Consider the following 24,048-nt stretch of genomic DNA (forward strand, 5'->3'; position numbering starts at 1 on the left):
CTCTAAGGATTTCAGTGAAGGGAGGGAGGACTTCCCTTAGTCTCCTCACCCTCGCCCATCCCAGCCTAACCTGGTCATTGGGCTTTTGATGAGGCAGTGGCGGGGGCTTCGGATCCATGGCATGGTTTCCTCTGGGCACACGCCTGCATCATGGGACCGCCAGAAGCTGAAATTCTGAGCATCAGTCAAGGGGACTCTGAAGACCTGATTGGGGACTAAATGGTTGGGGAAGGACAGGTTATCCAGTATCTTCAAGTTCTTTCTCCCTTTAGTGCCTCACGGCAGCACAAGCCCAACCAAGCAACTGGACTTGATCAGGTGCTGAGAAGTCCTGGGACTCTGGCCACCACACCCAGCTTCACTTCCGGATTCCAGCATCTCACACCCTTTGTGGTCAGTTGAATCAATCTTGGTTCTTCCTGCTTCTACTAAGCCTATCTGCAAGAGAGCTTCCCCAAGTGCTAGTAAGATGGTAGAAAAGCGGGTGGTCAGCTTGCTTGGGAAATGTGCAAGATGGGTCTACTCTACTGGCTTCCCCTACTCCCTACCCCCAGGCTTAATCATCCTCTTTCCCTTCCCCCTTCTCTGAAAAAATACCTTCCTTTGCTCATTCTGGTAATTCTCTGAAACCAAGCAATGATACCACCTCATCTGTAGATACTGCTAGTAGATTCATTTATCCAGTGCCTATCATGTTCTAAATGTATTTGGTGTTCTTAAGATTTTAAAATAGTATCAGACTTACGTAGATTTTTGGTGTTTTTATTCTTGATGTGGATAAATCTAATTATACCATTGTATAAAATATGTATATTCTTTTTTTTTTTTAAAGATTTTTATTATTTATTTATTTGAGAGAGAGAGATCACAAGTAGGCAGAGAGGCAGGCAGAGAGAGAGGAAGGGAAGCAGGCTCCCTGCTGAGCAGAGAGCCCGATGTGGGACTTGATCCCAGGACCCTGAGATCATGACCTGAGCTAAAGGCAGTGGCTTAACCCACTGAGCCACCCAGGCACCCTAAAATATGTATATTCTTTAAACTTAGAATTATAGCCTAATATCCTGGCTATATAGTCTTTATAATCATCATTTTAAAAAAATCTGTAATATACCATTGAGTAGGTAGCACATTTCTGACTTAGTTGTTTCCCTGTTGATTGATAAGCTCTTAAAAACAATTTGCTATTAGGAGTAACTCTTAGATACTCCACCCATATGTATTTTTAAATTTCTGAAAATATCTTAGTTTTTAAATTAAACCTTAATTTTGAGATAATTATGGATTCACACATAGTTGTGAGAAATGATACACATATCCGGTGTACGCCTTACCCAATTTCCCCCAACAAAGAAAGGGAGTTGGTCCCCGCATTTAAAGATTTTATTTATTTATTTGACAGAGCACAGGTAGGGAGAGCAGCAGGCAGAGGGAGAGGGAGGAGCAGGCTTCCCGTTGAGTGGGGAGCCCGATGCGGGGCTTGATCCCAGGACCCCGGGATAGGGACCTGAGTGGAAGGCAGACACTTAACCAACTGAGCCACCCAGGTGCCCCAGGAGTTGCCCTTTTATAGCCATGTCCTCCTAGCCCCTGTTTGGTATTCTTCATTTCTATAATTATGTCATTTTAAGAATGTTATATAAATTCTGGGGACGCCTGGGTGGCTCAGTCATTGAGCATCTGCCTTTGGCTCAGGTCATGATCTCAGGATCCTGGGACCGAGCCTCACATCGGGCTCCCTGCTCAGCAGGAAGCCTGCTTCTCCCTCTCCCATTCCCCCTGCTTGTGTTCCCTCTCTCGCTGTGTCTCTCTGTCAAATAAATAAATAAATAAATAATCTAAAAAAACCCCAACAATGTTATATAAATTCATATATTTATATTCTCTGCATAGCATAACTTCCTGAAGATTCCTAGAAGTTGTTGCATACATCAGTAGTCCTAGATGCTTTTTTAAATGTACATTTTCTCTAACTTTCACAACAATGCTGGAGTGTGATTCCCATTTTCAGGTGGTTCAGAGAAGTTAAGTGGTTAAAGGGACTTGCCCAAGGTCACACTATTTGGAGTTTAAACTCAGTTCAAATTCCAAAGCCAGTGCTTGGTCTACCACTCCTCACAGGCATAGCACATAATGTAAAAAGTACTGTCCTAAACTATCTCATTTTGTTGGGATCCTCACAACAATTCTTTAAGATTGGTAGAGGGGGCATTTTTTCTTTTTCTTAATGAATGAGAAAGCAGATTAACAGAAGGTATGTGGCTACCCAAAGTAAGACACTTAAAAGAGGCAGAACTAGGGACTCCAATACGGAGCTTCTGCTTCCAAATCTGATTCAATTTTTCTTTTATCTTCCTCACTCCACCATTGAAGTCTACTTTCACCCTCCTTTTCTCAGTCTCCCTTCTGGGCTGTTTTTCCCCCTCCCCTATAACCATGCCCCATCACTGCCCAGTTGTTCTTTACAAACCCAGGCATATCTATTCTGCCCCTAGCATGGTGCCCACTCTAAGATATTTTCATGTCTTTAATTTTTTAAGAGTTTATTTATTTGAGAGTGTGCGCGTGCATGCGTGAGAGAGAGAGAGAGAGAGAGAGAGAGAGAGAGAGAGAGAAGTGGGGGAGGGGCAGAGGCAGAACCAGGCTTTCCACCAAGCAGGGATCCCCAGATCATGACCTGAGCCAAAGGGAGAAGTTTAACTGATGGAGCTGCCCAGGCTCAATACTTACATGTCTTTAACAACACCTTCTTTACAGCTTCGTGGTACCTTGTGTGGCTATTCTGGTGCACAGAATAATTCCCATCTTCTGGGATAATAGGGGGAAGCCTAGTTGGCGCCAGTTCCTTCTGGTCTGAAACAAGAGCAGACTTGTTATAAGTAGTTAGCAAATGGGGCTATTTGATTTTCTGAGTCTCTAGTCTCCTTGCCAACCAGGCACAAGGCAGGGATCTCTCCTAGCCACTCAAATCTGATCTTAGGATCTCAGATGTAAAATTACAATGCCTGTGTCAGGAAGGAGTGGGGGAGGGAGAACCCAGTGATCATGAGACCTCCCTCACCATTCCCTTGCTCCTCTCCGACTCCTGGGTTTTGAGTGGCCTCCTACCGGAATCAGGATATTAACAGATACTTAGGGTTAGTGCCGGTAAAAAAGGTAATTTATCTGGATGGACACTCATTCCCTGGAATTGGCATATTTGCAGAACTTTAATTGGTCTAATAGGGGAAGTTATGTTTTAGCTAAGTCTTGGAGGATAAGGAGGAGTCCATGGGACATAGTGGTATCAGGAAGAGCATTTCAGGCAGCAGGATAGCAAGTGTGTAGAAGATAGAAGCTGTAGAGAGGTTTCAGCTTGCTATTGAGTTGGAGCCTGACTAGTGGGAGGCAAAGTGGAGAGGGGGCTTGAAAAGTTTAGTACAGAGTAGGGTAAGTTAAGCAAAGGTAGAGCAGGGCAGTGTAGACCTAGCATTCTTTTTTTTTTTTTTTTTTTTAAGATTTTATTTATTTGAGAGAGAGAATGAATGGGGGGAGGGGCAGAGGGAAAGGAAGCAGCAGACTCCCCACTGTGCAGGGAGCCCAATGCAGGACTTGGTTCCAGGACCCGGAGATCATGACCCGAGCCAGAGGCAGACACTTAACTGACTGAGCCATCCAGGTGCCCCTAGACCTACCATTCTTATGGGGATTTGGGTATCCCCGCCGAAGCAGAACTGGAATCTCACTATGGAGGCTGAAAAGACCAAGCTTCCTTACCCAGATTGGAATGTTTGTATTCTCCCTAAATTTGTATATTGAAAACCCAGTTCCCAAGGTGACAGTATTTGGAAGTAGGGCTTTTAGGGAGTGATTAGGTCACAGGGTAGAGCCCTTATGAATGAAATTAGTGTCCTTATAAAAGAGGTCTCAGAGAGCTCGGTCACTCTTCCCACCACATGAGGGCACAATGAGAAGTCTGCTACATGAAAGAGGGCGCTCACTGGACCACGCTGGCTCACCGATCTCAGACTCCCTGCCTCCAGAGCTGTGAGAAATAAACCTTTGTTGTTTACAAGCTACCCAGTCTATGACATTCTGTGACAACAGCCCAGATGGACTAAGACGCCAGGCTCCCTTGCAGCTCCCTTGGCATGGCCAAAGACTTTTGGCTAAGCCAAACCCGCCTGCTTCAGATTCTGAATCAAAGTGGAAGGTTGCAAAGAAGCAGGGGCTATATAGAGTCTTTTTCTACTAATGGGAAGTTGTAGCAGTGAGGCTGCATTTTATTTCTAGCAGCACATTCAGAGCCTGGGGTCCTTGGCAGCAACAGTGCCTGCCACGGTACTGAACACAGCAGTGTCTACGCCCAACCAGGTCTGCAGCAGGATTCTGGTTACTGTCCACCAAACTTGCTTCTCTGTTCCTCTTACAGCTTTTATGTACTTCCCAATATTCTTAAAAAAAAAAAAAAACAAACTAATTTATTGTAAGATTGACATACAAGTAGTTGTATTTAATACGTATAGCTTAATGAATTTGGAGGTAAGTATATACCTGTGAAACCATCACCACAATTTAGGTCATAAACATCTGTCCCCTCCAAAAATTTCCTCCCACCATCTTTATTATTATTAATTTTGTGATAAGGACATTTAACAGAAGATCTGTGCTCTTAGGAATTTTTAAGTATATAATGCAGTATTAACTATAGGTTCTCTAATATACAGCAGATCTCTAGGATTTATTCATCTTATGTAACTGAGACTTTGTACCCTTTGACTACTGCCCCTCCATGTTTTCCTCCCCATGAACATCTGGCAGCCACCATTCTATTCTCTGCTTCTACAAGTGTGATTACTTTAGATTCTTCATATAAAAGGTGACATAGTATTTGTCTGTCTTTGTCTTCCTTATTTCACCTAGCATGTCTTCCAGGTTCACCATGTTGATGCAAATAGCAGGACTTCTTTCTTAATTTTAAGGATGAATAATGTTCCATGGTGTGTGTGTGTGTGTGTGTGTGTGTGTGTGTGTATACCCCATTTCTTTATCCATGTGTGCACGGATGGACATTATGTTGCTTCCATGTCTTGGCTACTGTGAATAATGCTGCAATGAACATGGAAGTGCAGAGATCTCTTTGAGATCGTAATTTCAACTCCTTTGGATACATATCCAGAAATAGGATTTACTTTTACTTTTTTGAGGAACCTCCATACTGTTTTCCATAGTGGCTGCACCAGTGTACGTTCCCATCAATAGAGTACAAAGGTTCCCCATTTTCTCTACATCCTCACCAACATGTTATCTTTTTTTTTTTTTAAACAATAGCCACTTTTACAGGTGTGAGGTGGTATCTCACTGTGGTTCTAATTTCCCTGAAGGTTAGTGATGTTGAGTATCTTTTAATATGTCTGTTGGCAATACATGTGTCTTCTGTGAAGAAACGTCTACTCAGATCTTATGCCAATTTTTAACCAGTTTTTTGAGTTAGAGGAGTTTCTCATGTATTTTGGATATTAGTCCTTTATCAAATATGGTTTGCAACTCTTTTCTCCCATTTGGTAGGCTGCCTTTTCATTTTGTTTCCTTTGCCTCACAGAGTCGTTTACTTTGATGTTATCCCACCAATATTCTTTCAATAAATTCATGTTCTGCTTCAGCAGGCTAGATTTGACTTGCATCTCAGAATCCTGAGCTTGTCAGGAATTGGGCCAAGTTTGCTGTTCTCTGGAAATTGTTTCGATCACAGACTCACCTCTGGTGAACAGGGATGCCTCTCTTCTAGAGTATTTCCCCAGCTCCTGCTTTTCCCTTCATTCTGGCTTGACCCCACCTATTCTTTTCTGTCCCTCCTTCCCCACTTTTGCACCCCATTCTTTGAGAATGATCCTGCCAGAGTGGAGCACTGTTTGAAACCCCTCCTTTGACAGCTGAAGATTTGGACAGGTGCCAGAATATAGAGTTCTGGAAGCCTGAACTGAATCTGGGGGCTGATCTGTACTTCATCACAGGTTACAGCAATGAGGGGCCAGTTCCCAGAAGCAGTGTCATTTGACTTTGGGCAAGGTGGGGGGTGCCAGAATGAGTGTGGCCAAGTAGATATGTTCTGAGGAGAAAGAGTAAGAGCATATTCCTTGTGGGCAATGGGACCTTGACTGCGAGTAATTACTGGTCTGGGTGCAGATAATTGTACGAGCTCTTTATCTGGTCCTGAGGCCTCAGACTGTGAGGGTACAGCTGAGTGATGTTCTCTATTATCTCAGTTTCTAAGTGGTAGGCTCCCAGCTTTCCATATAAATGGTTACTATGTACTTGGAGGTGTGCTGGGCAGTATCACCCATTTGGATGCCTTCCTCCTGAATCAAGCACCAGTTGGGACACTTTGGGTTGATTTTTGGCAAGCTAGAAGATATTTTTGGTAACCCATAGTTTCTCCCAGCTGCCAAGTTTTGGAAGCCACTTGGGGTGAAGGGTGGTGAGCTGTAGGGAAGAATCATGCTACAGCTACTGTGAGTGAGCATGTTCTGGGTAGGGGGAGGCAATGAGTTCTTGATAAGCAAACTACACTGTGGCAAGGTAGATGAACTCATCATTTTGTGGGTAGTGTAAGAGAGATTCTCCATCCACCCAGCCAGTACCATGCTCCACGTAGTTTTCAGTGATAAGTAGATACTAAGGGCCCTGACAGTTTCTTCTAGAACTGGGCCATAAATTGGGAGTTGCCATAAGACCACATCTACTACTTTGGATGTACTATGAAGGACATTGGGGTGGTGCAGAAGTACTTGGGTGGATCTTCCACTCAAATTAACATCACAGATTTGTCAATACTACAGGCTTCCTAGGACCACTGGGGCAGTTGCAAAATCATCCTTATCCACTAATGGGCCTGTTCTCTGGTTAGTTGTAAGTGGGACTAACAGGCCTTGATGTTTTCAGGTTGAATTTTTGGAATGGGTCTACCTCAATGGCTCCCAGAATTCTGACTTCAATGTTAGAATACTTGCCTGGCTGTTTCAAATGCCTAGTACATAATGGTGATAATATCTAACACACATTACTTGCAAGGTGGTGTGGCTGCAAGCAGATTATTACCACCCTAACTAGAAATTCACACAAGATCAGTTTGAGAGAAAATGCAGTATTGTACATAAAAAATGACTCCTATCTAGGATTTCCTATTAGATGCTGGGCATCAATCCCTTGAAGTTGGCTGGAGCAATAATAGAGTGAAATTTGCTGAAATGTGTTTGGAAGCCTATCTTGCATTTATTGTCTTTCCAGACACAAGGAAATTGTCAGTGCATTGGGAGGAAGTGGACATGAGCATGAGCCCAGGGAACCAGGGCACATTTTATATATGGGGGCAGTTCCTTTACCTCCACGTCCAAAAATACCTTCCTCAAAGTGGTGTACTTGTTCGGGATTCTGAACACAGGAAGTAGATGGGGCATGGGATAACAGAGAATTTAGTGTTGGCTGCAGACTGTTGATGTACAAGGGGCTACCTGGATCTTCTAGAGATGGTAATGATAAACCAAGCTAACACTTAGTGAATGCATTCAGCACAGCTATAAAAGGTAGGTACTAGGGGCACCTGGGTGGCTCAGTGGGTTAAAGCCTCTGCCTTCTGCTCAGGTCATGATCCCAGGGTCCTGGGGTCGAGCTCCGCATTAGGGCACCAGGTGCCTCTGCTCCATGGGGAGCCTGCTTCCTCCTCTCTCTCTGCCTCCCTCTCTGGCTACTTGTGATCTCTGTCAAATAAATAAAATCTTTTTTTAAAAAAAGATAGGTTCTATTATTATCTTATTTTACAAATAGGGAAACAGAGTCCCAGAGTTTAGTGATTTGCCCAAGTTCACTAAACTAGCATATGACAGAGACATGAATTTAACTCAAGCAGTTTGGCTCCAGAACCCATGGTCTTAAACACCACCCTAACCTGTTCTTGAAATCATCTAATCAGGGCTTCCAGGCAAGACAAAGGACTATGGGAAAACATAAACTGATAGAACTTAGCCTCTTGCTAGAATCCCTTGTGTGCAACTCCTTGGAGGTCCTGTCAAAGGGGCCTGCTCACCCTAGAAGCAGCCTCGAATTGGATGGGGCACATGATACCCATTACCTTGTTCCAGAAGCAGATCCCTGCCTCCTCAAACTCCACTGAAATGTGGAGTGTCATTTCCAATGTCCAGCACTGGTGCAACAGAGAGGACTGAACCCGGTGGGCCACTCTGCAGTAGACTGGACCGCTCCCAGTAGGGAAAACCAGTGAGGAAAGTCTGAGCCTCCATGAAAAAGTGGCCTATTTGCTGCTATATAGACGTAGTCACCCATCTTAGAGGTGCCTACACCTTAGACTTTGGCAGATTGAAGCTATGAGTATCTTGAGTGTCTTCTCTAGTTTCAGGCAGATAGGGATGATGGGTCTGTAGCAGCTACAAGACATATGGGTTGTTCCCAAGATACAATTCCTTCTTTTTTTTTTTTTAAGATTTTATTTATTTATTTGACAGAGACAGAGAGCAAATACACACACAAGCAGGGGGAGTGGGTGTGGGAGAAGCAGACTCCCTGTCGAGCAAGGAACCGGGCACAGGAATTGCTCCCAGGACCCTGGGATCATGACCTGAACAAAAGGCAACTGTTTAAGTGACTGAGCCACCCAGGCGCTCCAGGGTCCATGTCTATAACTTCAGTAGGTTTACCCCCGTTTGGAAAATCAGAGGGGCTTAGGGGCTTTGGCCAGTTCATTCTGGGCTGAATTGTGCCTTTCCTGCTCATGTTTGAAAAGCCAGAACTACAGTGCCCTCTGCTGGAGCCTAAGAATGGCATCCTCAGCTGTTTCCTAACAGGTGGTCACCAAACAGGTCGTTGGGCGAGATCAGAAAACCTAGAAGACTGAGCAAAGAACATTCCAGTCATAGTGGGGAAAACCATCTATTATATCTTCTGAGAGGATCCAGAAAATGAGAACGCAAGTGAGACATGCTCAACTTTTACCACATTACCATATACTTGAGACTTAGTCTTTCTTTGAAGAGATTCATTTAGAACTTCAAGAGCAACTCCATGAGTTCCCGGGAAGAGGAATGACAAAAGCAGCAGTGGAGGAAGATGTGTGGAGCTTGGACATCATTGTGTCTGTGGCTAGAGGGCTTTTGCTAGAGTCTGGTAGGGAAATGTCATTTGTTTCAAGACAAAAACAAGCATAATCTTTTCCTATCACCACCACCAACTTGCCTCTGAGACACTTATCAGTGGGAAATGTCCCAAGTGTGTAGATTTGTGTTATGACGAGGTTTACCCTCACCTAGGGTTTTCATGTAACAGGGGAAGGGAATTGTCTCAGCAAAGGGCCAAATAAGAGTTAATTTGTCTGAAATCAAGACCACAAAAATGTGGACCAAGAGGACTGTCTAGGTATGAAGCTTAGACTGGAAAGCAGAGTTCAAAGCAGGTGGCGAGATAGAGTCTGCAAAGGAAAGGACAGATATAGGGCCAAGTTCCTCAGGGCAGGACAGAGAAGAGAACCTTAGACATTCAAGAGACCAAGGCATAAGGTGAACAAACTCTGGAAGCTGGACTGAACCTGTGGGGCTCATCAGTATTAACAATCAGGAAAGATAAGTCTGGGAGGGGAGGAATCTATGATTGGTGGACATGTGAGTTCTGGTCACTGGTCAGGGGTGCTCTTCTGTGGATAGCTATAACTGGATAAAAAATCCTTTGAAGTCAGCCAGTATTTGTTGCTTCTCAAGGAAATTTGTTAAAAATATTGCTCTCCAGGTATCCTATCCTGGCCAGTATGTCTTGAGAAGGGGACAAGACTATTTCTGTCATAGGAAAGGTATATATTCCACATGTATATAGTAACTTATACATTATGTTCTATAACTTTTCATGCAATTATCTATTGTACAGTTTTATGTGCTAAGTCTTAGGTGCATTACATACATGATTTCATTTAATCTCCACAACAAATCTATAAGGCATTATTATCCCCATTTACAGGCAAGGAAACTGAGGCAGTCTGAATTTGCTTAGTGTGGGTTAGCCCCCTGAATCTGAACAACTTTGGGTACCTGATAAACCTGAGTTTATGAAGTCAAGGATAGACCAAAGTATGCTCTCCACACTCTGTTTCCCTCTTTTTTTTTTTTTTCCTATTTTGGTTCTTTATCATAGAAGGGGGAAAAAAAAAAGGAAGGAGGCAGAGACTTGTAGAATATTTGGTTACATGTGTTGACTCACCTCCATGAGTTTTCATTATGATGATAATAAGAAAAGCTTGAGTGGGCCCCGTTGAGTAGAAAGTTAATATACTCACGCCTACTAGGAGGAAAAAAAAAACCCCTATCTTCCTTCAAAGAAAAATTGTGCATGATTTAAAATATCGTTATCGTGTTAAGAATGAAAAAGTGTTAATATTAATAAGTTCATTTTTATGGTTGCTGTTAAAGCCCTAGCTTGAAGGGTAAGGTTAAGATTGTGGCTAATCTGAGCATGGAGAACAGGCTCAAGTGCCTTGAAGCCAGTTGAGTGAATGTGTTGACAAGGTGAAATCAGCCAGAGAATCATTCTGAAGACAAGTGTGGATTACAAATCAGAGTCCTGCAAGGTCGTTTGGATTGTGGAACTAAGGGTGAGCAGAATTAGGAACTGTGAGTTCCTTGAATTAATGGATTTAGCCATTGGGATTAGGAAGACTGGGTCAAGCAAGGCGTATATGCTAGGAGCCGAACAGAATGCTGTATTTTACTGGTACTCTTCCTGCCCCCTCCTGGTTAATTTCACAAACCAGTTCTGAAACAGAAATGTATGAGGCAAGCTCCCCATAATAGTGGCCCACAGGCCCAAACCTCTCCTAGCTAACCATATACTGCAAGCAACCTCAGCAGTAGCAGGAGTCAGAACAATCTGAAATCTGTTGTACCTTTGTGTTGATCTGCTGAACAAGATGAGAGCTAAGAGCTTAGCAACCTGGTAAGTGAGTATGAGCACTGGTGACCAGATAGTAGTAGTTTCAGTGGAGTGACTGGGGCAACAGCCTGACAGGCATGAGTTCAAGAGACTGGGAGGAGACGAAATGGAGACAACAACTTTGTCTTTTGAGGGATTTTTCTGTATAGGGGGCAGGGAAATAGGAAATGTAGGGCTTTGTTTAAGATGAAAGAAATTGTAGCACGCATGTATGCAGATAAGAATGGTCAGAGATGGAAAAATTGATTGAAGAGTGTACAAATAATATTGGAGTAGTAGTGTCCTTGATTCGGCAAAAAGATGGGATCTGATGCAGAGGTGGAGCTGTTGGCTTCAATAGGTGTGTGGACTGTTCATTCATTTAATTAGACATGTGGGCACAGATACAGATAGATGGGTAGATATGGTTTGTAAGAGGATATAGAAATAATCTTCTAATTTCTTCTGTTTTCACAATGAAAACTATGAAGTAGAAAGCAAGTTGGGGCACCTTGGTGGCTCAGTTGGTGAAGTGTCCGCTTTGGGCTCAGGTCATGATTCAGGAGTCCTAGGATGGAGCCCCAGGTAGCCTTGTGCTCCCTGCTCAGTGAAGAGTAAGCTTCTCCCACTTCCTCTGCCCCTCCTGGTGGTGCTCTCTCTCTGGCTCAGTCTCTCAAACAAACAAACAAAATCTTTAAAAAAAAAAAAAAAAAAAGAGCATGTCATTACCTGGAAGTGAGGATTGAGGACACTGGAGGTCTGAGGAAAGAGAAGGTATGAGGAGACCTCCTGGAAAGTGAAAGAATGCATGGAACTAGGAAATGTCTGACTTCTGGGCAGCCATAAAGGCCCACCTGAGTTTAGTGATCATTAGTGAGGCTTGTCAGCATGGTTATTTTTCTCTACTTGATGAGTGCAAACTCCAACTTTCTAGAAGTTGTGGTATAATAAGGGTGGGAAGGGGGAGAGAATAGAGAAAGAAATGGGAAGAATAGTTTAAATGTCAAGGGGGGGGGGTCCTCCCTTTCTTCTTTTTTCTTCCCAGATAGAAAATGTTACAGCACATTTGTATACTGATGGAAATGATTTAGGAGGAGGAAAAACTGAGGGAGAAGGGCATAATTTCAGAAGCAAAATCCTTGAGTAGGTGAGAAGGGATCAGATCCAGTGCACAAATGGAGTCATTTTATTCACTGCGCCAGAGGAAAGTTATAGATGCAGTGGAATGTTAGATGGGATGATGGAAAGTCTCTTCTGATTGCTTCTATTTTCTCAGTGAAATAAGAAGCAAGGAAGTTATTAGCTCAGAGTGAGGACAGGAGAGGGGTTTTAGAGACTCAGGGAGATATGTGAAATAATTGCCTTGAGTAGAAGAGTGACCAGAGAACTATAATAGGATCGTCAGGCAGTCCTGAGTGCCCACCTGAGACTTGTGGTTATGGTACTAATTATTCTAAGATGACTAAATGTCTTAGGTAGAGAGCCAAATACATGAATCTTTGTCTTGACAGGTTTCCCTGGAGCTCAACACTCCAATTTCCTGAAGTTTCATAGCCTTATTCTGAGCTCCTAGAGTCAGTCTTTGTGCCCCAGATCTTGGCCGTGTGGGCCTAGACTCCAGCTCTGGGGCAGCACAAAAGTCTTCAAGGAAATAGAATATAATTACTATTGAATGGAATTTTAGGTAGAAATCTGAATGACATGTTGGAAGCCAAACTTGGCAGAGGGCAACCACATTGCCTGAATGTCTTTGTGGAAAGGGTAGTAGTACCAGAAATACTGTTCCAAGTTTCCTTTCGTTATGAGGTCAAGAACAATGGGCAGAATGCACAGATACTTCAGGATGTCCATGATTAAAATGGCTTTTCAGAAGTGGGAGATGGGTTTCAGGCTTCTGACTGGGATGCAGTGAAAGCAGTCTCTGATCAAAGTGGGGGTTGCAGGTGCTTTGCCACAGTTTTGGCATTGAGTTGCATCTAGATTTTAAAATTTGCTATGAAGATAAAGCTCTAGCCTCAGCTCTATGCATGGCTGGGTCATTCTCATTCTCCAGGGTGTAGCTCAAACATTACCTCCAGGATTACTCTGTTTTAAGTGGGGCTTACCTAGTTACTCTCCATTTTGGGATCTGCAAATTCACTTGCCTGTAAGAGCCAGGCAGATGATGTTTATGAGTAAAGCAAACTCAGTAAGAAACACCGTCTAAAGGGGAAGCTGCTATTTCGCTGTTTGTGGTTATGTAAGAATTTAGGGCCAGTGTGACCAGTTCTAATCTTTCTAAGGAGTCACACATGTGGGTTTTATATAAAATCTCCTAATATTTATTCATTCATGCATTTATTTATTTATTTATTTATTATTGATTTATTTGAGAGAGAGAGAGAGCACAAGAGGGGAGGGGTTAGAGGGAGAAGCAGACTCCCTGTTGAGCAGGGAGCCTGATGCCGGACTTAATCCAGGGATTCCAGGATCATGACCTGAGCCGAAGGCAGTTGCTTAACCAACTGAGCCATGCAGGTGCCCCCAAATCTCCTAATTTTTGAACACTGCAGGTTGAGTATGGCCCTTTGTTCAACATATAACTTCTGATCTATTGCATTGCCCTCCCCATATTTCCTTCCCAGTACTTGTTATAATCTGTGAATCCTGTTTGTTTACTGATTTACCGTCTGTTAGTCACTGTTGTATTTCCAGTGCTTAACACAGCACTTGACATAGTCAGTTCCTAATAAATAAATGTCCGATGTTGGATGAGAAGGGGAATCTGGATTGGTACCTTACTTCGGAGGTTTTTATATATTCTGAGTAGTATTATGTATATGAATTATATACATGAGGATATGTATATATATATATGTATTCATATATACACACACCCTTATATGGTTAATATTTTCTTTCAGTATCTTTTTTGCCTTTTAACTTTGTAATGTCTTTTGTTATACAATTTACAATTTTTTATTTAGTACAAATTGTCAATCTTTTTAGGCTTCCTGGTTTTATGTCCTATGAAGAAAGTTTTCCAAAACCACCCTAAGATTGTAAAAATATTGTTTTCCTCTAATATTTCTATAGTTTTGTTTTATATATTTACCCCTTTAATCCATCTGCAATTTATTTTTATGTATGATGTGAAGTGGGAGGTCCTTATGATTTTATTCTTAATTTACAAAGTTTTTTTTTTTTAAGATTTTATTTATTTATTTGTCAGAGGGAGAGAGAGAGCACAAGCAGGAGGAGTGCCAGGCAGAGGGAGAAGCAGGCTTTGCTGCTGAGCAAGGAGCCTGATATGGGACTGATCCCAGGATCTTGAGATCATGACCTGAGCTGAAGACAGACGCTCAACTGACTGAGCCACCCAGGTGTCCCTACAAAGTGTTTTTTTTTTTTTTTTCGTTTTTTTGTTTTGTTTTGTTTTGTTTTTAAATAGCATGTGCAAGGGAGCCTGGATGGCTCAGTCTGTTGAGTGTCTTGACTCTTGATTTTGGCTCAGGTCCCTCGTGCCCCCTCCACCCCACAGCTTGTGTGCTCTCTCTTAAAAAACCCAAAACACCCAAATGCCTTTCTAGTTTCTAGTGAGTTAATGTGACATAGATATTATGTATTATATTAATCTCTTCCAATATTAAGTCATCATATTCCTGGAATAAGTCCTACTTGATGGTAGATGATTATCTTTAATATATTCTTGAATTTGATCTGATAGTGGGATTTGTCCATTTATACTTACATTAGTTTATGGGTTCCTCTTTTGTAATATATTCTATAGTATGTTTTATGTTACTTTATCAGTTTTGTGTTAGTATGACAGAATTATTTTCATTGTTTTTTGTGCTTTTAAAAATGGAATAATGTTGGGGTGACTGGATGGCTCAGTCCTTAAGCATCTGCCTTGGGCTCAGGTCATGATCCCAGGGTCCTGGGATTGAACCCCGCATAGGGCTTCCTGCTCAGCGGGAAGCCTGCTTCTCTCTCTTCCACTCCCTCTGCTTGTGTTTCCTCTCTAGCTGTGTTTCTCTCTGTCAAATAAATAAAATATTAAAAAAAAAAAAAAGGAATGATGTATTAACATATGTCTCAAAATTTTGAAAAAATTCCCTATGAATATTGCACACAAAGCCTTTTCCCCAAGCATCTGTTTAGTAAATTTTTCTCTTGTGATAATTGATTTAACATGGGTTTACACTTTATTTTTTTAAAAGATCTATTTATTTTAGAGAGTAGGGGAGGAGAGAGAGAATCTCAAACAGATTCCCTGCTGAGTGCAGAGCCCAGCACGGGGCTTGAGGTGGGGGGCTTGATCTCATGACCCTTAGTTCATGACCTGAGACAAAATCAAGAGTCAGGAGCTTAAGTGACTGAGCCAACTAGGCGTCCCATACTTAATTATTTTAAATGTCTTATAATCCAAACATTTACCCCCCCCAAAAAAAAAGACCCCACAAACTTTTCATTTTGTTCATAGTGTTCTTTGAAGCACAAAGTCTGTAATTTTTATGAAATTCAATTTATCTATCTTTCTGTCACTTAGGCTTTTGGTGTCATATCTTACAAACCACTTCCTAATGTAAGGTCATGAAGATTTTCCTTGTAACAGTTTTAAACAGCTTTAGCTCTTACATTTATGTCTATGATCCATTTTAAGTTAACTTTTGTACATGGTGTGATGTGGGGTCAAATTTCATTCTTTTGCATGTCAATTTCCAGTTTTTGTAGCACCATTTGTTGAAAAAACAATTCTTTTCCTATTAGATTGTCTTGGCATTCTTTTTTAAAAATTTATTTATTTGTTGGACAGAGAGCACAAGCAGGGGGAGTGGCAGGCAGAGGCAGAGGGAGAAGCAGGCTCTCTGTCAAGCAAGGAGCCCTATGCAAGACTTGATCCCAGAATCCTGGGATTATGACCTGAGCCGAAGGCAGACACTTAACTGACTGAGCCCCCAAGGCATTCCTGTTTAAAGTCTATTGACCATAAGTGTAAGGGTTTATTTCTAGACTCTCAATTCTATTCCAATGACCTGTTTATATATGTCAATTTTTTTAAAAAGATTTTATTTATTTATGTGACAGAGAGAGACACAGCGAGAGATGGAACACAAGCAGGGGGAGAGGGAGGAGGGAGAAGTAGGCTTCCCACCGAGCAGGAAGCCTGATGCCGGGCTCGATCCCAGAACTCTGGGATCATGACCTGAGCCGAAGGCAGACGCTTAACCACTGAGCCACCCAGGCGCCCCTATATATGTCAATTCTTATGCTAGTACCACACTGTCTTGATTACTGTAGCTTTGTAGTAAATTTGAAATTGGGAAGTGTATCTTCCAACACTGTTATTTTTCAAGATTTTTTTTTTTTAACAGAATACAATTCTGAAAAAAAAAAGATTGGCTTTTTTTTTTTTTTTTTGAAGATTTTATTTACTTATTTGACAGCGAGAGAGAGCACAAGTAGGCAGAGGGAGAGGGAGAAGCAGGCTCTCTGCTAAGCAGGGAGCCAGATGCGGAGCTCCATCCCAGGACCCTGCCATCATGACCTGAGGTGAAGGCAGCTGCTTAACTGACTGAGCCACCCAGGCACTCCTTTTGTTTTGTTTTGTTTTGTTTTTAAAAGACTTTATTTATTTATTTTTTATTCTGGGTCCTGTGCATTTCCTGAAATTCAGGAAATCTTGTCAATTTTTGCCAGGAACCATTACATTTGGATGATAGGTCAGCACAAAGAATTCTAAGAATCTAAATTGCATCTGGAAAGGGTTCTCAAATTTATCCCTCTCCAAATCCTAACTCACACACTGAATTTGAAAACATTCAGGAATCTCCAACTTGGTCCAGGACAAGGTTATCTAAGTTTCTCTTAGTAATTAATTCTTTAAGATGCTTTAATTAAAAATAAATGCTTTAATTTCTTGACGGATTTTAGAACATTAAATGTGAACAGCTCAATATTATAAATAGTAGAAGCCCCACTGAATAAGCTTGCTAGGTTAATTAATGTTCATTTCCTCTGAAAAACATTAAAAGATTCCTGCAACATTTCAGCTGCAGCTGAGAGCTACTCTTCAGCATATCTGCATACTTCTGCTCTGACAAATTAAACTGCATGGTTACCAAGAGTCAGCAGAGTTCCCCCCCCCCCAAATTTATACTGGGTTACTCTGTAATTACAATTTTGCAATTTAAAGAAATATTAAACTAATAGATTAGTGTTAAAAAAGAGCAGTGAGGGGCGCCTGGGTGGCTCAGTCATTAAGCATCTGTCTTCCACTCAGGTCATGATCCCAGGGTCCCCGGATGGAGCCCACATTGGGCTGTCTGTTCAGCAGGGAGCCTGCTTCTCTTTCTGCCACTCCCCCTGCTTGTGTTCCCTCTCTTGCTGTGTCTCTCTCTGGCAAATCAATAAATAAATTGTTAAAAAAAAAAAAGAGCAGTGATTTGTATAAAAACTAAGTTGAATGTTTTAGAAAAACTCAAAATGTAACAAATTACTGTAAACCTTGAGTTAAAATAGATTTGAGTTAGAAAATTAGCATTTTGCAGCTGTCGAAGAAATAATATCACTCAGAACCATCAATAGATACTAAAACTAGTGGGTAAAAATATGATGAAAAATAGGGTATTTGCATTTTTTCAAGTATCTTCCTGGAAATGATTACAAATTACAAAACAAAAATAGTAACTTGACAAATTGCAACACAAAAATAACAACTTGACAGTGGAGAAAACTGGCAAACACCACCTTAATCCAAAGCCCCATGTTAATATCACCAGTAATGGACAAGTTGATATTATGAGCCTCCTGATGGGACCTACTGAAGACATAATGCTGCTTATTCCTGCCAAAAATATTTATACCAATCTGATTATGAACATCAGACAAACCCATATTACAGAAAATTCTATAAAATGTCTTGTATGTACTATTTTAAAATGTCAATGTCATGAAACACAAAGGAACACAGGAATTTTTCCAGATTAAAGCAGACTAAAGAGACATGCCAACTAAATGCAATGCAATACTGATCCTTAATCAGATCCTGAAAGGAAAAGTTTTGCTCTAAAGGACGTTAATGGGACACTGGCAAAATTGTAATGTAGACTATAGATAATTAGATAATAGTGTTGAATCACTATTAAAATTTGCTGAGTTTAATACCTATATTGTGGGTTGTTATCTAAGAAAATGTTCTTAAAAAATTTTTTTTTATTAACATATAATGTATTATTAGCCCCAGGGGTATAGGTCTGTGAATCGCCAGGTTTATACACTTCATAGCACATACCTTCCCCAATGTCCATAACCCCACCACCCTCTCCCTACCCCCTTCCCCCTGGCAACCCTCAGTTTGTTTTGTGAGATTAAGAGTCTCTTACAGTTTGTGTCCCTCCTGATCCCATCTTGTTTCATTTATTCTTTTCCTACCCCCCAAGCCCCCCACGTTGCCTCTCAACTTCCTCATATCAGGGAGATCATATGATAATTGTCTTTCTCCGATTGACTTATTTCGCTAAGCATAATACCCTCTAGTTCCATCCACGTTGTTACAAATGGCAAGATTTCATTTCTTTTGATGGCTGCATAGTATTCCATTGTATATATATACCACATCTTCATTATCCACTCATCTGTTGATGGACATCTAGGTTCTTTCCATAGTTTGGCTATTGTGGACATTGCTGCTATAAACATTCAGGTGCACGTGCCCCTTCGGATCACTACATTGGTATCTTTATGGTAAATACCCAGTAGTGCAATTACTGGGTCTTAGGGTAGCTCTATTTTCAACTTTTTGAGGAACCTCCATACTATTTTCCAGAGTGGTTGCACCAGCTTGCATTCCCACCAACAGTGTAGGAGGGTTCCCCTTTCTCCGCATCCTCGCCAGCATCTGTCATTTCCTGACTTGTTAATTTTAGCCATTCTGACTGGTGTGAGGTGGTATCTCATTGTGGTTTTGATTTGTATTTCCCTGATGCCAACTGATGTGGAGCACTTTTTCATGTATCTGTTGGCCATCTGGATGTCTTCTTTGCAGAAATGTTTGTTCATGTCCTCTGCCCATTTCTTGATTGGATTATTTGTTCTTTGGATGTTGATTTTGATAAGTTCTTTATAGATTTTGGATACTAGCACTTTATCTGATATGTCGTTTGCAAATATCTTTTCCCATTCTGTCAGTTGTCTTTTGGTTTTGTTAACTGTTTCCTTTGCTGTGCAGAAGCTTTCGATCTTGATGAAGTCCCAATAGTTCATTTTTGCCCTTGCTTCCCTTGCCTTTGGCGATGTTCCTAGAAATAAGTTACTGTGGCTGAGGTCGAAGAGGTTGCTTCCCGTGTTCTCCTCAAGGATTTTGATGGATTCCTTTCTCACATTGAGGTCCTTCATCCATTTTGAGTCTATTTTCATGTGTGGTATAAGGAAATGGCCCATAAGAAAATGTTCTTATTCTAAAGAAATACAAACTGAAATATTTGGGAGTAAAGGGATATAATATGAACAATTTATTCTCAACTAGATGAGAAATATATCTGTTGAAATATATCTGTTGATATGTTTTTATTATAATATATATATAAATTATATATTTGGAGAGAGAGAATGAGAGAGTGAGGGAAAGTAAATGTGGCTAAATACAATTGGCTAATTTAGATATACAGTGTAGGGAATTTCTTTGTACTAATCTTACATCTTTTCTATAATTTTGAAATTATATCACCAAATAAAGGTTTTAAAAAATGACAGACCATGGAAGTTTCCTTCTTCTCCCAAATTTGCTAAAATGACACCAAAATAACAACAATGGCATTAACCTTCAAGGGCAAAGAGAGGGAGAGCAAGGATACAAGAGCAGATGATGCATTTCAGGAGAAATATATTTTGGAAAACAGAAAGTGGACAGAGGGGTAGTAATTAACCTTTCAGAATAGAAAAAGTTCTAATTTAAGTTTCTGCAGTGGAGGATAGAACTAGAATTGGGCTAATTCATCTGAGAGGTCCAAACCTTATAAAGTAACAGGTACCAGAGAAGGCATGAGTAAAGAATAGGTCTGAGAACAGGAAGGTGAATATTGAAACTCTGTCTACAGAACATGTAGCACAAGTAGACAATTGCTGTCCAGCAATCCCATTTCTGGTTATATATCCAAAGGAAATGAAAACAAGATCTTGGAGCATTATCTTCACTCTCATTTTCATTCCAGCATTATTCATAATAGCCAAGATGTAGAAACTTAAGTGTCTGTTAGTGGATTAATGAATAAAGGAGACATGGTATATATACACAGTGAAACATTACTTAGCCAAAGAAAGAAGGAAATCCTGCCATTTGCAACAACAGGGATGGATCCTGAAGGCATTATGCTAAGTCAGGTAAGTTGGACAAAGACAGACAAATACTGTTTGATCTCATATGTGGAATCTAACAAAGCTGTGAACTCACAGAAACAGAGTAGAATGGTGGTTACTAAGGATTGTGGGATGGGGGAAATGAAGAAATGTTGGTCAAAAGGTACCAATTTCCAGTTTAAGATGAGTAAGTTCTGGGGATCTAATATACAGCACAATGATTATATATTTGAATATATATATATATATATATTTAATATATTTGATATATTTATATATTTTATATATTTGAAAGGTGCTAAAAGAGATCTTAAATGTTCTTAGCACAAAAAAGAAAAGGTTAAAAAAAAAGAGAAGCGTAATTATGTGATGAGATGGAGGTGTTAGCTAATACTATGGTGTTAATCATTTTGTAACATATAAGTATATGAAATCAACATGTTATACACCTTAAATTTACACGATGTTATCTGTCAATTACATCTCAATAAAACTGAAAAAAAGTATTTCTTTGGAGGCACTGAATCAAACAGGCACTGCACTCCTAGTTAGGATTCACTGTGAGGGATGGCATGTGGTGCAAGACTACAAATCTGATGATTAAGTGAAAACTGGGATCCTTAAAAGTGTGACTCTCAATACTACCTTCTCCTGTCCTGGTCATAGTATGCTAGCAGACAAGCATCTAACCAATCCCCAGAGAAACAATTATAGGATCCTTCCCCGGAAAAATTGTAGATATCCAGAGGAAAACTCCCAGTGATGCCCACAATGGACTCCCACACACACAGCTTTTAGTTCCTCACTCTTAAATTATAATGGAGAGCCGAGGATCACCAGTTGTTTGACAATAGTCATCATGAGGAGGAAACCAAAATAAATTCATAGGAAAAAGAGCACAAAGGAGACAGAGCTAATGCAGGGAACGGAACTTCAAATAAAGTACAATATTCATGAAGAAAAGAGAAAAGGTGTGGACAAGAAAAGAGAAAAGGTACGGACAAGAAAAGCCAGAGGACCAAAAATGGCCCTTGGAACTTAAAGTAACCAAAATAAAATGTTCTGATACAAAGGTGTGGTGTTTTTCACATATATCTACAACTTCTTAGATATTTCTTGAAGAAGGAGAGCTTATTTCCCCTTCGAGTGTGGGCTGCATTTAGTGACTCTCTTTAAACAAACAGAATAAGGTGGAAGTGATAGTCACTTCTGAGACTAGGTCATAAAAAGGCATTGTGGCTTCCTTCTCTCTTGGATCATCTGCTCTGAAGTTAGTTAACATGTGAGAACACTGAAGCAGCTTATGGAGAGGCCCATGTGGTATGAAACAGGTGTCTTGTCAACAGTCAGAGAGGAACGGAGGCCTCCAGCCATCAGATGACTGAAACTCCTGCTAACATCCTGTTTTCAACCACATAAGAAACCCTGAGCCAGAACTACCTAGCTAAGCTGTTCCTTGGATTCTTGATTCACAGAAACTGTGAGGTAATAAATGTTTTTTAAGCCTTTGTTTTAGGATACTTTGTTACATAGCAATAGATAATTAACCCAGAAAGTCTGAAGATACAGTTGGGCAATCTCCCAAAGAATTCCTTTTTTTTTTAACCCAAAGAAAATAAAGAGAAATATTAGTTAAGTTAGAGGATCATCTCAGGCTTTGTAGCTGACAAAACAAAAGTTTTTTTTTTTTTTTTTAAGATTTTATTATTTGCCAGAGAGAGAAAGAGACAGCAACAGAAAGAGCACAAGCAGAGGGGGCAGCAGGCAGAGGGAGAAGCAGGCTCCCTGCTGAGGAAGGAGACTGAGGTGGGACTTGATCCCAGGACCCTGACATCATGACCTGAGCAGAAGGCAGACGCTTAACCGACTGAGCCACACAGGTGTCCCTAGAAATTCCAAAAAGACAAGAGAGAGAAAATAGAGAATAAATAAATAAACATTAGAGGAAATTTCTCAGAAATGAAGAGCACAAATTTCCAGATTGAAAAACTTCATGTAGTACCTATTGCAATGTATGAAAAAAGACCTACAGCAAATTCCATCATTAAGAAATTTCAGAACATCAAGGAACAACAAAAAACTAGAAGCTTCCAGAGAGAAATAAGTCACATACAAAAGAACTCAACTGGAAGCTGGAGGACAATAAAGACATACCTTCAAAATTCTCAGAAAATGAGAATTTTCAACCTAGAATTTCACATCTGGAAAAACTGACAATCAAGTGTGAGGGTAGAATAAAACCATTTTGGCTTCAAAAATATACCTCCTATACATTCTTAGAAAGTTATTCAAGGATATATTCCAGGAAAGGGGGGGAGTAAACCAAGAAAGAAAACATGGTTCCAGGAAATAGGAAATAAAACCTTGGAGAGAGGCAAGCTCTATGGACAAGAGCTATTCCCCAGGCTTAGAGAGTGAACAGTCTAGATGGAGTAGGTGAGTGGCAGTTAGGAATAAAAATAGAATGAATTTATTGTTTTGAGGGATTGAAAAAAATATATTGGGCATTTGACAGAGCTGTTGAAATATTTGGGAAAAAAGTAATAATAAATATATCAAGGGGTAATTGGGTGGCTCATTTGGTTGAGCGACTGCCTTCTGCCTGGGGTTATGGTCCCGGAGTCCCAAGATCAAGACCCACATTAGGCTCCCAGCTCCCTCTGACCTTCTCCCCTCTCATGCCCTCTCTCACACATGCTTTCTCTCTCTCTCTCTCTCAAATAGTAAATATATCAAGAACCAAGCAAATGAAAAATGGTGGCAATTCCTAACTCTAGGGGTAAGCAAAAGGTTGAACAAAAGTTATCATAGTGACATTATTTGGCCTAACAGTGAAACATTTTTTAAAAAGATTTTATCTGGGGCGCCTGGGTGGCTCAGTGGGTTAAGCCGCTGCCTTCGGCTCAGGTCATGATCTCAGAGTCCTGGGATCGAGCCCTGCATCGGGCTCTCTGCTCGGCAGGGAGCCTGCTTCCTCCTCTCTCTCTGCCTGCCTCTCTGCCTACTTGTGATCTCTCTGTCAAATAAATAAATAAAATCTTTAAAAAAAAAGATTTTATCTATTTATTTTAGAGAGAGAGGCAGAGAATCTCAAGCAGAGTCCACATTGAATGTGGAGCCCGACACTGGGCTTGATTTCATGACCCTGAGATCATGACCTGAGCTAAAACCAAGAGTCAGAAACTTAACTGACTGAGCTACCCAGGTGCCCCATCAGTGAACAGTTTTTAGCACTACAAGACTTGATTTTAACTTTTATTCATGTTTTATTGATGCATCACAGACTTAGTGGCTTGAAACATTATTACCTCACAGTTTCGTTAAGTCAGAATTCTGGGCAGGTTTGATTGGGTCCTCTGCTCAGTCTCCTAATGCTGAAATTAAGGTGTTGGTTTGGGTTGGGGTCTTATGTGGAGGGTCTAAAGAAGAATCTATTTTCAGGCTTATTCAGGTTGTTGGCAGAATTCTGTTTCTTCCAGTTATAGGGCTGAGCCCTTGTTGGCTGTCAGCCAGGCCACTCTCAGCTCCTAAATGCCACCCACATTCTTTGGCATGTGGCCCCCTCCATCTTCAAAGCCAGCAATGATGTGTTAAATTTCACTCATGCTTCCAATCTCTGAATCCTTCTTTTGGGCTAGCTGGAGAAAATGCTGCTTTTAAAGGGCTTATGTGTTTAGATTAGGCCCACTCAGATAATCTCCCTTTCTCCATATAAAGTAACAATCAAGGAGCATGGTATCCATAATATTCAGAGGTTCCACATACATC

General features: G+C 40.9%; 1 protein-coding gene across 1 annotated transcript in view; it reads right to left on the bottom strand.

Moving 5' to 3' along the window:
* TEX49 (testis expressed 49) overlaps positions 1 to 24,048 on the bottom strand; it is a 30,684-nt gene that overhangs the window by 949 nt on the left and 5,687 nt on the right. Inside the window, exons 2-3 of the mRNA XM_047740600.1 lie at positions 2,728 to 2,850; positions 71 to 215 (exon numbers count right to left, since the gene is read on the bottom strand). Coding sequence (XP_047596556.1) covers positions 71 to 215; positions 2,728 to 2,850 — 268 coding nt within the window. The remainder of the gene's footprint in view (positions 1 to 70; positions 216 to 2,727; positions 2,851 to 24,048) is intronic.

Source organism: Lutra lutra, chromosome 8, assembly GCF_902655055.1.
Source record: "Lutra lutra chromosome 8, mLutLut1.2, whole genome shotgun sequence".
Classification (NCBI taxonomy): domain Eukaryota; kingdom Metazoa; phylum Chordata; class Mammalia; order Carnivora; family Mustelidae; genus Lutra; species Lutra lutra.